We start from the raw sequence: 17,665 nt of genomic DNA on the forward strand, positions 1-17,665 counted from the left end.
AAAACCCAGACAGTTTTTCCCAACAGATTCCTTTCATGCACCACAGGGACTTTATCCCCTTCTACTGTATGTAAAAGATCTGACTGAGCAGGGCCAGCTTGGCTGATAGATCCTTTGGTGTTAACTAGCCAGGTAGCTTGTGCCAAATGCTTCTCCCAATTTTTAAAGGTTCCACCCCCCATTGCTTTTAGGGTAGTTTTTAACAGCCCATTATACCGTTCAATTTTCCCAGATGCTGGTGCATGATAGGGGATGTGATATACCCATTCGATGCCATGCTCTTTGGCCCAGTTGTCTATGAGACTGTTTTTGAAATGAGTCCCATTGTCCGACTCAATTCTCTCTGGCATGCCATGTCGCCACAAGATTTGCTTTTCGAGGCCCAGAATGGTGTTCCGGGCAGTGGCATGGGGCACAGAGTATGTTTCCAACCATCCGGTGGTCGCCTCCACCATGGTAAGCACATAACGTTTACCCTGGCGGGTTTGAGGGAGTGTGATGTAGTCAATTTGCCAGGCCTCCCCATATTTATATTTCAACCACCGTCCCCCATACCACAAAGGTTTTAACCGTTTGGCTTGCTTAATTGCGGCGCATGTTTCACAATCATGGATAACCTGTGCAATAGAGTCCATGGTTAAGTCCACCCCTCAGTCACGAGCCCATCTATATATTGCATCTCTCCCTTGATGACCTGAAGTGTCATGAGCCCACCGAGCTAAAAATAGTTCACCTTTAGGTTCCCAGTCCAAATCTATTTGGAACACTTTAGCAGCCTGATCTGCTTGTTGGTTGTTTCGATGTTCCTCAGTTGCCCAACTTTTAGGTACGTGAGCATCTACATGACGTACCTTCACGACTAGTTTCTCTAGCCGAGTAGCAATATCTTGCCACGGTTCAGCAGCCCAAATAGGTTTACCTTTACACTGCCAGTTGCTTCGCTTCCACTGCTTTAACCACCCCCACAAGGCATTTGCCACCATCCATGAGTCAGTATAAAGATACAGCCTTGGCCACTTTTCTCGTTCAGCAATGCCTAAAGCCAGCTGGATGGCTTTTACCTCTGCGAATTGACTTGATTCACCTTGTCCTTCTGTGGCTTCTCTGACTCGTCGTATAGGACTCCATACAGCAGCTTTCCACTTCCGATGCTTTCCTACAAGACGGCAGGATCCATCGGTGAACAGGGCATACTGCTTCTCATCCTCTGGTAATTCATTATATGGTGGGGCTTCTTCAGCACGTGTCACCTCCTTTTCTGGTGGCATTCCGAAGTCTTTGCCTTCTGGCCAGTCCATGATCACTTCTAGGATTCCTGGGCGATTAGGGTTTCCTATTTGAGCCCTCTGTGTAATTAATGCAATCCATTTACTCCATGTAGCATCAGTTGCATGATGAGTAGTAGGAACCTTACCCTTGAACATCCAGCCTAGTACTGGTAGTCGGGGTGCCAGGAGAAGCTGTGCCTCAGTACCAATTACCTCTGAGGCAGCTCTAACGCCTTCATATGCTGCCAGTATCTCTTTTTCAGTTGGAGTGTAATTGGCCTCGAGCCCTTGTATCCTCGACTCCAAAATCCTAGGGGTCGACCTCGAGTCTCCCCTGGCACTTTCTGCCAGAGGCTCCACGTAGGACCATTGTCCCCAGCTGAGGTGTAGAGCACATTTTTAACATCTTGTCCCGTACGGACTGGTCCAAGGGCTACTGCATGCACAATCTCTTGTTTAATCTGTTCAAAAGCCTGTCATTGTTCAGGGCCCCACTGAAAATCATTTTTCTTTCTGGTCACTTGATAAAGAGGGCGTACAATCTGGCTGTAATCTGGAATATGCATTCTCCAGAAACCCACAACGCCTAAGAAGGCTTGTGTTTCCTTTTTGTTAGTTGGTGGGGACATGGCTGTTATTTTGTTGATCACCTCTATCGGGATCTGGCGATGCCCTTCTTGCCATTTAATCCCTAAAAACTGGATCTCCCGGGCAGGCCCCTTGACCTTGCCTCTTTTTATGGCAAAACCAGCTTTCAGAAGAATTTGGATGATTTTCTCCCCTTTGTCAAAAACTGTGTCTGGCACAGCAGCACTCAGCAGTGGCGTAACTTCATTTAGGCCACGATAGTCCACAGTTAATCTCCATTCTCCATCAGACTTTTGCACTGGCCATATAGGACTATTAAAGGGTGAGCGAGTCTTGCTAATCACTCCTTGATTTTCTAATTGTCTAATCAGTTTATGAATGGGGATCAGGGAGTCTCGATTGGTGCGATATTGTCGTCGGTGCACCGTGGTAGTAGCAATTGGCACCTGTTGTTCTTCAACTTTCAGCAACCCCACAACAGAAGGATCCTCTGAGAGGCCAGGCAAGGTAGACAGCTGTTGAATGTCCTCAGTCTCTACAGCTGCTACACCAAAGGCCCATCTATATCCTTTTGGGTCCTTAAAATACCCTTTCTTAAGGCAGTCTATGCCAAGGATGCATGGAGCATCTGGACCAGTCACAATGGGGTGCTTTTTCCATTCATTTGCAGTTAGGCTCACTTCGGCCTCCAATACAGATAACACTTGAGATCCCCCTGTTATTCCCGAAATACTGATAGATTCTGTCCCTTTATGATTCGATGGCATGAGGGTGCACTGTGCACCAGTGTCTACCAGGGCTCGATACTTTTGTGGTTCTAATGTGCCAGGCCATCGAATCCACACAGTCCAATAAACTCGGTTGTCCCTCTCCTCCTCCTGGCTGGAGGCAGGGCCCCTCTAATTAAAGACTGGATTCGTGCAGCTCACGGGGACTGGACCTTCATTTCCCCTATTCATATTTGGGAAAGAGGGACCTGAGGCCCATCTACCGTGACTGGAGTCCTGCTCATTGGTAACTGGAGCAGCCATCCTCCTAGAAAAATTCTCTCTGGTATTTCTTTTAGCTTGCAACTCACGTACTCGTGCCTGTAGGGTACTGGTAGGTTGTCCATGCCATCTGCTCATGTCCTCCCCATAATCACACAGGGTAAACCACAGGATACCTCGTGACGTGTTCCGTTTCCTTTGAGCCGGTCCAGTAGGAGGGCATTTCCTCCTAAAGGCTGCAACGCGGGCCTGTGTAGGTAGAGATTTAAGTTGATTCTCGATCCTGGACAGTTTTTCTGACAGTTGTTTCAATGAGTCCTTGTCTTCCTTAGAAGTCACTTTTCCCACAGCCGAGACACGGGCCTGCAGTGGGGAAGAAATACTATCTTCATACTGTCACATACAGTTAGCCATTTCGCCCACACTAGGTCGTGCCATAGCATCTTCTCCCCAGACTAATATTGACAACGTATGGGTATGTGTCGGTGGAGCACTCCTCACAACCTTCCGGAACATGGATCGGTTGCATTCCACTTCATCAGGATTTACAGGATCTACAATGTCCCGTGGGTGTCTATAAATGATCTCTTGCACAGCCAGTTCTCTGAGGTAGTTAATACCTTTTTCTATAGTGGTCCATTTGCTTAGGTGGCTCATAACATCATCTTTATAGGGATACCTGCTCTTTACAGCTGACAAGAGTCGCCTCCAGAGACTGATAGTGTTTGACCTTCTTGGAAGCATCTTATCAATACCACCGTCTCTGGACAGGGATCCCAGCTGTCTGGCTTCTCTACCATCCAATTCTATGCTATCCGCCCCATTATCCCAGCATCGGAGCAACCAGGTAATAATTGGCTCACAGTCATAACGACTAAAGTCTTTCCTTATACTTCGCAGTTCTTTCAGGGATAAGGAGTGGTAGGTTATCTCTACGTCCGAGTCCGAGTCCTCCTGTGATTGTTCTGCTTTAGAAGGATCTTTCTTCTGCGATGGGTCTGCTTTAAAAAGGCAATCAAGGAAACCCCCATCTGTGTCAGGCCCTGACTCTGACTGAGAAGGGCCCTCACCTGGGTCCTGTGCTGGCTCTGCCTTAGAAGGCTCTGAGTCATCATCCTTCACTTTACTAGCTGATTTCTTTTGGTGTTTTCTCCTGGTTACAGGGGCAGCATGATACCTACCGCTGTTGCTGCACCTATATTTAATCTTATCCCACATCAGAAACACATTCAGGACAACCGAAAATAAAAACATGCCACCTAGACAGCACCATCCTAATTTCGCAAAATCTAGTGGAATCACCTTGGCAGAAAAGGAGAAGGTACTATTTCCCAAAGTAAAATTGGAAGTGTAATCATTAACAGAATCAGCTAAAGGACTCCCAGAGTGCACAGATAAAATCTCTGCTACCGAGGTCAGAATAGTAACAGCCCAGTTTATCATGACATAAATCCGTATGAAATGCCATAACAAAACAATGCATGTTGACCAGTGCCCAGCAGTGATAAACTGCACATAAACACTAACAAACAACGGCAAGTAAGGTATTATTACACTTAACTCTGTAAAAGGCTTTATAAAGAGACGAGATAGCACAGCGTTCAAAAATGACATTACCATCTTCGCTATCTGTTTTAATTTCCAACCCCTCGTAAATCTCAAAGGAAGAACTCTGATACTCTCTCAGCTGAGCTCTCCGGGTCTCCTCCCACTGGAGCTGGGATTCGACTTATCAGAGCAACCTGTCAGAGCTTCTCTCAAGCCCCACGTTGGGTGCCAATAAATCTGTCACGGTTTAAAGCTGGGCCGGCTATTAAACCTATGGCAGATGCTCTCTGTTAACCCTCCCCCACCCCCCGAAGGGAAAGGGAAAAGGGAGAGAGACTTCCGGGTTGGAAAGTTAAAACAGTTTTAATAAACTATAATAATGAAAAAGAGTATAATAACAATAATAGAAATAATCAAATATATACAAATATATATATACAAAACCAAGATTGAGCTCCCCTGAAGTCAGCCACGTCACCACCGGCACTGCAGGGCAGGCTCCAGGAAGGCCCAGGCTGGGCCTAGCGACGGTCGAGAGCTGGATTCAGGGATGCACGGATCGGGATCGGGGGCAGCAGGAAAACAGACGGAGTCCTCCTTGGACACCGGCCATAGCAGAAAGAGAGCGAGACCCTCGTGATCCCCCCGCTTTATACCGAGAATGACGTGTATGGGATGGAATACCCTCGTTGGTCAATTTTGGGTCACCTGCCCTGTCTGCTCCCCCCTGCAGCTGCGACCCCCCCTTTGGCTCTTCACTCGTAAGCAGTGAGGAATTCAGCAGTGACCTTGGTTTCTCTAAGACTAAGTACAGCAAGAGCCTTTCTGCACAACATCCCTACCGGTGCCTCAGCGATAACTACAAACTTCGAGCGTTATCAGTCCTGGAAGCAGACACTGTCTGCAAAACATGCAGTTAGTTTCAGAAAGTGCAGTTACTTAGAGGAGACTTAGCTGAAAGTAAAAATCACTGAAAGGAAAATCGGCCTGGTTTAGGCCAAACCAGGACAGTTATGACTGAGTAGCATTGGAGAGTACAACATTTTCCTGTCCTTTTTCCATCTTCTCTAGGATGATGAAGAAGAATCAAGTAGGTTAGAAGCAGATGAGAAGATACTTCTGGATCTTAACAGCGAGGAAGTTTCTGAGAAAGATGCTAAACAAATCATTGAGTGAGCTTTGGATTCTGCCTTTTTTTTTTTCTTTTTTCTCTTTTTCTCTTTTTCTCTTTTTCTCTTTTTCTCTTTTTCTCTTTTTCTCTCCTTCCCCTCTCTGCCCCTAAATGATGATTTCTTACCAGGGCTCTCAAAATTAGCTTGCTCTAGATTACCATGAGTGGCTGGCTGTTGTAGTGCCTGTGACATGCATCCGTAGGAGAAGTGATATGACTGCTTGATGTACTACTTAAGTAGTACTTGTGTGCTACTTAAAAAGAAACATGCATTCTTCTAAGGGTGAACTTCCCACAGTTGAGGATTTCTACTGCCTCTTTACCACTTGTATAAGTAAGTGAACTGTATTGAAAAATATATGTATTTGTGAGAATCTACCTTTATTCTTTGTCTGCTTTCCAGGACAGCCAAACAAGATGTGGATGATGAATACAGTATGCAGTATAGTGCTAGAGGGTCTCAGTCCTACTACACTGTTGCTCATGCAATCATAGAGAGGGTGGAGAAGCAGTCTTCTCTTCTTATTAATGGTACACTAAAACATTATCAGGTAAGAAATATAGTTGGAGTTAGCTTAAGTAGTTCCAAACCCTTTTATTCAAAATAATACCCTGCTCTTCAGCTGACAGTTACATAATAATGGCCAGGCTCCTATATAATATACTTTTCATTGAGTAAAGCATGTTGAAATGTTTAAGACTTGCCTTATCCTAGATATTTCATTACAGTACGTAAAATGACAAACTGCTTGAAAATGCATACAGAAACACAAGATATCTATCTATTAGGTTAGAAACTGGTGACCATATGGAGAAAGGGAATGTAGTCTTCTATCCCAGATCAAATTTCATACATACTGCTTGAATAATAGCATCAACTTTCTATATATACCTGTAAACATCTCTTTTCATTGCAGATCAATAGTGTTTTGATTTTGCTCTCCTTCCCATCAACCCAGTATTTGGATTTTTGCCCATTATTTTAATTTTATTTTATTTTTTTAATAATCTTTTTCTTCTTTTAATATTTGAAAATTTAACAAATTGAGCTTTTAGCACCTCAACATGGATCTCTAGTGATTGAATTGATAAAATTGTTCTATACAATATTTGTTTTATATACAGATTGTTAGAGTTACAGATAAGGTGCACACTTTGCCAGAGAGCTTTACAGCAGGCGTGTTGAGGCCTGGTTTTGGTTCTTGTCCTATCACTCTCCCTTTGACACTTATGCCCTTCAATTTCCTCTAGATCTTATCCATTTTTTCCTACCCCACTTTCCTTCTTTTTCTTTTTCACATGTTCTTCATTCTTGATTTTAGTTAGGCTGCCTTTTTTTTCTGCACATCAGTACATGTCAGGGGATGAGGAAAAGGCAGAGGTGCTCAATGCCTTCTTTGCCTCGGTCTTTAATGTCAAGACCAGTTGTCCTCAGGAGACTCGGCCCCCAGAGCCTGAAGTTAGGGACGGGGGGCTGTGTGAACCCCCCATAATCCAGGAGGAGACGGTTAGTGACCTGCTGTGCCAGTTGGACACCCACAAGGCTATGGGTCCGGATGGGATTCACCCCAGAGTAATGAAGGAACTGGCAAATGAACTTGCCAAACCACTCTCTATTATCTACCAGCAGTCCTGGTTAACTGGAGAAGTTCCAGCTGACGGGAAATTAGCAAATGTAACGCCCATCTACAAGAAGGGTCGGAAGGATGATCCAGGGAACTATAGGCCTGTCAGCCTGACCTCGGTGCCAGGCAAGGTGATGGAACAGATCATCCTGAGTGCCATTACACGGCACATGCAGGACAATCGGGGCATCGGGGCCAGCCAACATGGATTCAGGAAAGGCAGGTCCTGCTCGACCAACCTGGTCTCCTTCTATGACCAAGTGACCCGCTTAGTAGATGAGGGCAGGGCTGTGGATGTAGTCTATCTAGACTTCAGTAAGGCATTCAACACTGTCTCCCACAGCATCCTCCTGGACAAACTGGCTGCCCGGGGCTTGGATGGGTGGACTCTTCGATGGGTTAAAAACTGGCTGGATGGCCAAGCCCAGAGAGTGGTGGTGAATGGGGCAAAGTCCAGCTGGCGGCCGGTCACTAGCGGTGTTCCCCAGGGCTCAGTTCTGGGGCCGGTGCTGTTCAATATCTTTATAGATGATCTAGACGTAGGGATTGAGTGCACCCTCAGCAAATTTGCAGATGACACCAAGCTGGGTGGCAGTGTCGATCTGCTGGAGGGTAGGAAGGCCCTACAGAGGGATCTGGACAGGTTAGATAGATGGGCCGAGACCAACGGCATGAGGTTCAACAAGAACAAGTGCCGGGTCTTACACTTGGGCCACAACAACCCCATGCAGCTCTACAGGCTGGGGGAAGAGTGGTTAGAAAGCGGCCCGGTGGAAAGAGACCTGTGGGTGCTGATCGACAGGCGGCTAACCATGAGCCAGCAGTGTGCCCAGGTGGCCAAGAAGGCCAATGGCATCCTGGCCTCTCTTAGGAATAGTGTAGCCAGCCGGTCTAGGGAAGTGATCGTCCCTCTGTACTCTGCACTGGTGAGGCCGCATCTTGAGTACTGTGCCCAGTTCTGGGCCCCGCACTTCAAGAAAGATGTTGAGGTGTTGGAGCGAGTCCAGAGGAGGGCGACCAAGCTGGTGAAGGGTCTGGAGGGTCTGACCTCCAAGGAACGGCTGAGGGAGCTGGGGGTGTTTAGCCTGGAGAAGAGGAGGCTCCGAGGTGACCTTATTGCAGTCTACAACTGCCTGAAGGGAGGTTGTAGTGAAGTGGGAGTCGGCCTCTTCTCCCGGGCAACTAGCGATAGGACAAGAGGACACAGCCTCAAGCTTCTCCAGGGGAGGTTCAGGTTGGACATTAGGAAGAATTTCTTTTCAGAAAGGGTTATTAGACATTGGAATGGGCTGCCCAGGGAGGTGGTGGATGTGTTTAAGAAAAGCCTGGACATGGCACTTAGTGCCATGGTCTAGTTGACAGGGTGGTGTCAGGGCAACAGTTGGACTCGATGATCCCAGAGGTCTCTTCCAACCTGGTTGATTCTGTGATTCTGTATGTCAGTGAAGGGGTGATTGATGACACAGGAAAGAGTTTATTATCAGTTCTGCAGCCACTTGTAAGTGGGAGACAATTGCAGAAAAAGTTCTGCTTGACTGTTGTTGCCCTGAGTTCAATAAAGACAGTCTTCAGAGAATTCAGTACCTAAATATAAATCAATCAGCGTATATGTGAAGCTGATAGATTGACTGTATTGTTTTGTATAAATTTTCATGGATACAACAGGTTACTTTTGATGTACAATGTTTCCCCCATACCTTTTAGCTGAACTTTCTCAGACCTTCTCTCCCCATGCATGAGACTCATCAAACATCTGGATCATGGAAGTGGGAATGTGTCTAGATTACACTTGTATGGGATAATGTGATATGTACATGCATAGAAGGCTGTGTGACAAGAAAGTAGTCACCATGCTAGGATGTGATAGAGTGAGTGTGCCTTCTAGCTAGCCCAACTAGGTAGATACTGCTTACTACACTGTTGTGGCTTCTTCCCAGCTCTGGGATTCTACATGTCAGGCATAGTTGGTCAGTGGACCTCTTCTGACACATGGAGTTGTGGACAGCAAACACTAAATGGGTGTGTACTACAAGAGCTTCAAAATGCCAGTGATACAGTCAGGGGATGTGAAGTGGAACCAAATGTGAGTCTTATGGCTAGTGCACGAGACTTGATAGGTTTGGTTTTGAGAAAGTTTTGGTTGACGCAGAGATCTGACATTAAATTTTACTCCAAAGGTTTTAAATTTGACGGTGTTTAAATTAATTAATAAAATCTTTTAGTGGTAAGCGTTAAGAAACCTGAAGTATGGGCCACGGTGTTAGTCTGCCTACAGTACAAAAAAACAGCATGTATAAAATATGACTGTAGCATGGGCCATACTGGCCCTAAATAGCAGTGACGACTTTCATACAGATGTAAGTCATATCACCTTTTCCAAGACATATTGGGAACTGCGTGCACATAGTACTGTGGAAGGAAAACCAGCATCTAAGTAGTAAGAGAAGAACGAACCTTGCTTCTGTAATATTAGTACTACCTACCTCTGTGAATTTCAAATAATTGAAATGATTATTCATTTCAGCTCCAGGGCCTGGAATGGATGGTTTCACTCTATAATAACAATTTGAATGGAATTTTAGCTGATGAAATGGGACTAGGAAAAACCATACAGACTATTGCACTCATCACTTATCTGATGGAACACAAAAGACTCAATGGCCCCTATCTCATCATTGTTCCCCTTTCGTAAGTACAGTAACTCATTCTTCTGTTATTCTGTGTATTGTAGTCTGGTTCCTTAGCAACATGTACTTCTTTTCACACAATGAGAACATGAGGCACATCTTGGAATTGCACTGAGTGTGTACTCTGAATTTAGCCTGTGATTATTTCTTCCTAACTGATTGTTTAGCATTGGAAAGGTGACCAGATGGCTGATAAAAGCACTTTGTGTCATTAATTTTGCTGTTCACTCTGCTGGCATGCTATATAGTATGTCCTACTTCACTGTTAGTTACTCCTCACATTAGCCATGAGAGAGGAATGATACTTTTTTTTTTTATATTACGTGCCTGTAGTTTTCCCCATTCTAGGAACCATTTAAAGTTTCTAGAAGAAGCTGAAACTTGAGTGACTTCAGTTATATTAAAACTCTTTCTTCCTTCTCTTCCCCCCTCATAAGATGCACATTAGACCAGGTTGGTGCTGCCTTGGCATGTGCAATGACTTCACAAACAAAAAGGTTATCTTCTGTTCCCATATCATACTGGCAAGCACACTTTTACCCATTTTAAAGGCTATTTATTGTGATCATAAAGCTGAAACCACACAGTGCAAAACTGAATTGCCTAGTGGCAATAGTATATCATTACAGATGAATACAGATGTATTTTACTGTAGACTTCATATGGCTATATCTGAAAAGTTGCAGGCTCAATTTATGAGAGGCGATCAGCTTACAATGACACCTAATTCTTTCTGTGTAGGTATATCTTCCCCTTAATATGTGTCAAAATACAAAGGTATACTTCAAGTACTTTGCTGAATTGGTCTGAAAGGGACCCCTGAATATAAGGGGAACAGACATTTTCCCCACTTTATTTCTATTTCCTCCCCTTTCAAATAAAGATACATATATCCTCATACAGTATGCTATGTGCTTCTTTTTAAATATACTGTTTATTATAGGGGGTGTAAGAAGTATGTTGAGAATCCAGCATTCAGTGGGAAACAGATGGCATAATTATGACATTTAACTTTTTTTTTAACAAATAATGAAATATATTATTTTTACCTATTAATCTTGTATTTAGAACTTTATCCAACTGGACATACGAATTTGACAAATGGGCTCCTTCTGTGGTGAAAATATCTTACAAGGTTTGATTTATTTTTTTATGTGAAGATAAAGCTGAAAGAATAAAGCATGTTTTTTCCTCAGCCCCTACATTCATTTGTAAACTGTGTTTGTTTGTAAAGTTTTGTCATGTACATTATGTACTAAGCAGTGAGAGTTAATCATCCCAAGATTACTGTAATTAACTGTAATTGCTTTCGGTTAGCAAAATGCAGAATAAAATTGTTAAATACCATATTGCAAGGATTTGCTGAGAGCAATACAAATGATAAATACTTCACATTTTGTATACAACTAAATATTTTGTTGTTCGGCTACTTCACTTCCTATAAAGTCAAGCAATTAGTAAGGAGACTAGATTGCCAGCTGCATGTTTCCATTCCCATATAAACAGAGCTTTACAGTCCATCAGTATGATTTGGTATGATTTTGCAGGATTACAAGATCATATATTGGCTCTTTCTCTGATAATTCATGACTACTGCACAGAAATACAGGTATACCTGTTTTCTTCATCCTTTGTCTCTCTTTTAGGGGACACCCGCCATGCGTCGCTCACTTGTTCCTCAGCTTCGAAGTGGAAAATTTAATGTTCTTTTAACTACTTATGAGTACATAATAAAGGACAAACATATTCTTGCTAAGGTAAGGAATGTCTGTCATCTCTTAACAGCTAACCCTTAAAGACAGGATCTTATTTGATGCCTAGCACAAAACACCTGTTTTTGATTTATAGTCCTGGATTGCTGTTTTGTCTTGCTAAAAATTAACCATTTCATCTACCTTTTCATTCCCCTGTTGACAATTGGATCTCTCCCTCCTGAAAACATCAGGATCTTCCTGGATATAATTCAGAGAATAATATTATTGCTCTGGAATTTTGTCTGACAAGTGCGTTAAATACAGTATAATCAGCCAGTCAAAATAGGTAATTATCCCACTGTATTTAGCATTGGTGCGGCCTCACCTTGAGTACTGTGTGCAGTTCTGGGCCCCACAATTTAAGAAGGATGTTAAGGTCCTTGAATGTGTCCAGAGGTGGGCAACAAAGCTGGTGAAGGGGCTGGAAGGAGTGTCCTATGAGGAGGGGCTGAGGATTCTGGGCTTGTCTAGTTTGGAGAGAAGGAGGCTGATGAGTGACCTCATTGCTCTCTACAGCTTCCTGAGGAGGGGAAGTGGAGAGGGAGGTGCTGATCTCTTCTCCCTGGTATCCAGTGACAGGACGCGTGGGGATGGTTCAAATCTGTGTCAGGGGAGGTTCAGACTAGATATTAGGAAGCATTTCTTTACTGAGAGGGTGGTCAAATGCTGGAACCGGCTTTCTAGAGAGATGGTTGATGCCCCAAGCCTGTCAGTGTTTAAGAGGCATTTGGACAATGCCCTTGATAACGTGCTTTAACTTATTCAGCCCTGCAGTGGTCAGGGAGTTGGACTAGATGATTGTTGTAGGTCCCTTCCAACTGAAATAGTCTATTCTATTCTATTCTTGGCATGTGACCTGACTTACATGAAGCCTCTGGTCACATGGCCTAGGATTTGGATATATGCCCAACATCTGTTGGGGGTGGTGGTTATTTTTGTTTATGTGACACATGCTTGTCTGCTGGTTATCTAGCCCACTTTCTGATTGCTGAGGGCCTCAGCAAACACATAAAGCAGCAAGAGGCACTGAAAGCTTCACATCTGTAACAAAGTAGGTTGTGAGGCAGTATTTGCTTTTTGAAAAGCAAAAACAATAACAAAGAAAACCCTAAACAGCTGACATGAAGTGTCTGAAAGGACCGAACTAAAGAACTGCCTGAATCACTGATGTGCTGAGGTAATAAAAACCATGGCAGTTTTCTTTCAGCATCTGCTCTGACTGCATTAAAGTTTTATTTCAGAAGATGCAGTGACTGAGATGTCCTTAATTATGTTGCTTCGTTTTGGGGTTAGAAAAAAGGGATTAACTGAATCAAAGCAAAATTCAGGGTTACTATCTTTTGAGAGAATACAGTTATTTTGTCTGAAAATGCCTTTGCATCCGGTCTAGTTTCTTCTTTCTGACAGTTTCATTTGGATTTCTCGTGTTCTTTTTCTTCCCCAGTAAGACAAATTCTGACCTTATGGTGCCAGTCTCCTGAACTCCTCCCAAGAAGTGAGGGGATTCAGCTGTTTGCTGATGCAAGCTTATTTACAGATGTAACCTACCTAGTATTTGTTTCTCCTTTTATTGCTTGGGAGGCCACTAATGCTTGGATAATGTCAGGTTTCGGTTTCCAGTCATTCAACGAGAATGACCAATATTTCAATTTTGAAACGTTCCTGTTTTAAACCTACTGGGAGGTAGGTTCTAATTCTGATGATATCTGACCTGTTTTTTCTTTACCAGCTTTTCTTCTTCTTGCAGATTCGATGGAAATACATGATAGTAGATGAAGGCCATCGAATGAAGAACCATCACTGCAAGCTGACTCAGGTCTTGAACACTCATTATGTGGCCCCTAGGAGGATACTGTTGACCGGGACTCCACTTCAGAACAAATTGCCTGAACTCTGGGCTCTTCTTAACTTCCTCCTCCCTACCATTTTCAAGAGCTGCAGCACCTTTGAACAGTGGTTCAATGCTCCATTTGCCATGACTGGAGAAAGGGTACTGCAACAGTTTGCTTAAAGTTCATTAGAAACAAACCATTAGAATGGAAACAAAATGGAGGCCATGTTATAGGAATAGTCTTTGAACTCTCCTTTGTGCTCAGAGAATTAGCATACTTAAAAGCCACCTTTATTACAGCTTTAAAAGTCTTCATTAAAGTGTCTCTGGACTCTGAGTCAATTTAGTTGTAACATAACAAGTAATTACTGCAAACATTTATAATGAGAAATAATCTTTTACCTAATCACAAAGACATTACATAACACACTGAGTTGCCTTGTTGTGACCTTTATAAACTTTTGTAGGTGGACTTAAATGAGGAAGAGACTATACTGATCATCCGTCGTCTCCACAAAGTGCTCCGGCCCTTTTTGCTAAGGAGACTGAAAAAAGAGGTTGAGTCTCAACTGCCAGAAAAGGTTTGCAATAGAAAGGGGTTTTATACTTTTTTTTTTGAGCACTATATAATATTGTTTTTTGAGATGCGTCCTAGATAAGAGAACTTATTAAGTGGCCGTTGTTGTTGTGGTTTGTGTTTTTAACTCTGCAAAGAAGAAATACCGGCCACTGAGGAATACTGATTTCTGCATTCTCAGTCTAAGTCCTCAATCCTACAGCTTTAATTCTGTATGTAGCCACCCAAGGTTTATATAAGACATGCAGCTTGTTTCCATAGTATTTGGTTTCAAGGAATTAATGAAAGCCAGTCATACCCTGAGGGTCAGATTGTGCCACTCTCTCATGCACTGAGAAGAAACTTTGCTCACTGAATTGTTTTACTGAAACTCCTAAAGGACTGTGTGACATTCATAAAGTTAGCAGAATTTTAGTTAACTTTTCAAGACTCTTGAGTTGTGTGAAGTATTTTGTTTGGCTTGTATATGTGTCATAACCAGTTTGTGCATCTCAGAATGCAAAATTCAACACTGATTTGAATGACCACTATTTTAATTTCCAGGCATCTCACTCTACCCACACCCTTGCCCTCCTTTGTGATTTTGAGCCTCCTTCCCCTTTCGCCCTTCCTCCCAAACCCACAAAAACATAACCAAAAATGAAAACTGAAGGCAGGTTGGGGGGACGTTTGATACTTAAACCTGCTGGGTTAAAACCATAACAAAAATCAAGTTATTGTTACATGTGAGGTTGTGTTTACATTGAATGAATGAAGGGTTCTTTATCTGCATTTAAAAAAAGACGCTGTCCTGGTTTGGCCTAAACCAGACCAATTTTCCTTTCAGAGATTTTTCCTTTCAGTTAAGTCTCTTCTAAGTAACTGCACTTTCTGAAGCTAACTGCATGTTTTGCACAGTGTCTGCTTCTAGGACTGATAACGCTCGAAGTTTGTAGTTATCACTATAGGGATGTTATGCAGAAAGGCTCTTGCTTGTACTTATTCCTAGAGAAACCAAGGTCACTGCTAAATTCCTCACTGCTTACGAGTGCAGAGCTGTAGAAGGGTTGCATCTCCAGGGAGGAGTGGACAGGGCAGGTGACCCAAAATTGACCAACAAAGGTATTCCATCCCATATACGTCATTCTCAGTATAAAGCGGGGGGATCATGAGGGTCTTGCTCCCTTCTTCTATGGCCGGCATCCGAAGAGGACTCCGTCCTTTTTTCTCCTGCCCTCGATCCCAATCTGTACGTTCCTGAATCCAGTTCCCATCCATCACTGTGTCCAGTCCGGGACTTCCTGGAGCCTGCCCTGCAGTGCCGGTGGTGACATGACCGTCATGGGGGAGCTCGATCTTGGTTTTGTATATATTTGTATATATTTAATTATTTCCATTGTTATTATTATACCCTTTTTCATTGTTATAGTTTATTAAAACTGTTTTAACTTTCCAACCCATAAGTCTCTCTTCCTTTTCTCTTTTCCTTCCCCTTCTGGGGGGAGGAAAAGGTTAACAGAGAGCATCTGCCACTGGTTTAATAGCCAGCCCAGCTTTAAACCTTGACAGTTTTCTAATTAAAGACCTAAAAATTTAGAATGTTATGAAGATTGTTGCTATTTTGACCTTCTGTTCCCCCAAATGTCATATTCACAATAGCCTTCTATGTAGTATTTATTTAAGCTTGAAACATAGATCTGAAAATGTTGACTGACATTCTACCAGGAAAATCTCATTACTGAAATTTTTATTGCATTTCAAATTTCTGCCAATTAGAGCCACTGTATTTGATAGAACAATTAAGAGTCATGGGAGAAAAAGGATTTATAAGTTGCATATGCACTGTTACTTAGTGGAGCACTTCTTTCATTTCTGTCCCCCTGTTTTCAAAACAAAGCATGTCTGACTTGAAGCATCAGACTTTTTGACAAAAGTCTGTTGGTGACAGTTCTAGCTGCTCTGACAGGCCCCTGATAAAGATGCTAAGTGGATGTTCATGTTTCTTACCTGTGAGCTCATCCTCCTGTCCTTCTGAGATGAAAATAACCTATTGATTTTTTAGTCATAAAATCATATAGGTTGGAAAGGTCCTCTGGAGGTCTCTAATACAACCTCCTGCTCAGAGCAGGTCACTCCGGACCTTGTATAGCTGAGTTTTGAATATCTCCAAGGATGGATATCCCATAACCTCTCTGGGTTCCTGTTATAGTGTTTGACCACCCTTATGGGGGAACGTTTTCTTTATATCTAATCAGAATTTCTCACTTTCAAACTTGTGACCATTGCCACTTGTCCTTGTGCCACTTGACCTGCTGTGCCAGTTGGACACCCACAAGGCTATGGGCCTGGATGGGATTCACCCCAGAGTAATGAAGGAACTGGCAAGTGAACTTGCCAAACCACTCTCGATTATCTACCAGCAGTCCTGGTTAACTGGAGAAGTTCCAGCTGACTGGAAATTAGCAAATGTAATGCCCATCTACAAGAAGGGCCGGAAGGACGATCCAGGGAACTATAGGCCTGTCAGCCTGACCTCGGTGCCAGGCAAGGTGATGGAACAGATCATCCTGAGTGCCATTACACGGCACATGCAGGACAATCGGGGCATCGGGGCCAGCCAACATGGATTCATGAAAGGCAGGTCCTGCTCGACCAACCTGGTCTCCTTCTATGACAAAGTGACCCGCTTAGTAGATGAGGGCAGGGCTGTGGATGTAGTCTATCTAGACTTCAGTAAGGCATTCAACACTGTCTCCCACAGCATCCTCCTAGACAAACTGGCTGCCCAGGGCTTGGATGGGTGGACTCTTAAATGGGTTAAAAACTGGCTGGATGGCCGAGCCCAGAGAGTGGTGGTGAATGGAGCAAAGTCCAGCTGGCGGCCGGTCACTAGCGGTGTTCCCCAGGGCTCAGTTCTGGGGCCGGTGCTGTTCAATATCTTTATAGATGATCTAGACGTAGGGATTGAGTGCACCCTCAGCAAATTTGCAGATGACACCAAGCTGGGTGGCAGTGTCGATCTGCTGGAGGGTAGGAAGGCCCTACAGAGGGATTTGGACAGGTTAGATAGATGGGCCGAGACCAACGGCATGAGGTTCAACAAGAACAAGTGCCGGGTCTTACACTTGGGCCACAACAACCCCATGCAGCGCTACAGGGTGGGGGAAGAGTGGTTAGAAAACGGCCCGGTGGAAAGAGACCTGTGGGTGCTGATGGACAGGCGGCTAACCATGAGCCAGCAGTGTGCCCAGGTGGCCAAGAAGGCCAATGGCATCCTGGCCTCTCTTAGGAATAGTGTAGCCAGCCGGTCTAGGGAAGTGATCGTCCCTCTGTACTGGGCACTGGTGAGGCCGCATCTTGAATCCTGTGTCCAGTTGTGGGCCCCGCACTTCAAGAAAGATGTTGAGGTGTTGGAGCGAGTCCAGAGGAGGGCGACCAAGCTGGTGAAGGGTCTGGAGGGTCTGACCTACGAGGAACGGCTGAGGGAGCTGGGGTTGTTTAGCCTGGAGAAGAGGAGGCTCCGAGGTGACCTTATTGCAGTCTACAACTGCCTGAAGGGAGGTTGTAGTGAAGTGGGAGTTGGCCTCTTCTCCCAGGCAACTAGCGATAGGACAAGAGGACACAGCCTCAAGCTTCGCCAGGGGAGGT

General features: G+C 44.0%; 1 protein-coding gene across 1 annotated transcript in view; it reads left to right on the forward strand.

The window, feature by feature from the left end:
• Nucleotides 1-17,665, forward strand: part of LOC137677098 (probable global transcription activator SNF2L2) — a 132,063-nt gene that overhangs the window by 74,697 nt on the left and 39,701 nt on the right. Inside the window, exons 13-19 of the mRNA XM_068424281.1 lie at nucleotides 5,465-5,565; nucleotides 5,968-6,115; nucleotides 9,714-9,877; nucleotides 10,945-11,011; nucleotides 11,523-11,633; nucleotides 13,378-13,446; nucleotides 13,929-14,042. Of these exons, the coding sequence (XP_068280382.1) occupies nucleotides 5,465-5,565; nucleotides 5,968-6,115; nucleotides 9,714-9,877; nucleotides 10,945-11,011; nucleotides 11,523-11,633; nucleotides 13,378-13,446; nucleotides 13,929-14,042 (774 nt within the window). The remainder of the gene's footprint in view (nucleotides 1-5,464; nucleotides 5,566-5,967; nucleotides 6,116-9,713; nucleotides 9,878-10,944; nucleotides 11,012-11,522; nucleotides 11,634-13,377; nucleotides 13,447-13,928; nucleotides 14,043-17,665) is intronic.

Source organism: Nyctibius grandis (assembly GCF_013368605.1).
Source record: "Nyctibius grandis isolate bNycGra1 chromosome W unlocalized genomic scaffold, bNycGra1.pri SUPER_W_unloc_1, whole genome shotgun sequence".
NCBI classification, from domain to species: domain Eukaryota; kingdom Metazoa; phylum Chordata; class Aves; order Nyctibiiformes; family Nyctibiidae; genus Nyctibius; species Nyctibius grandis.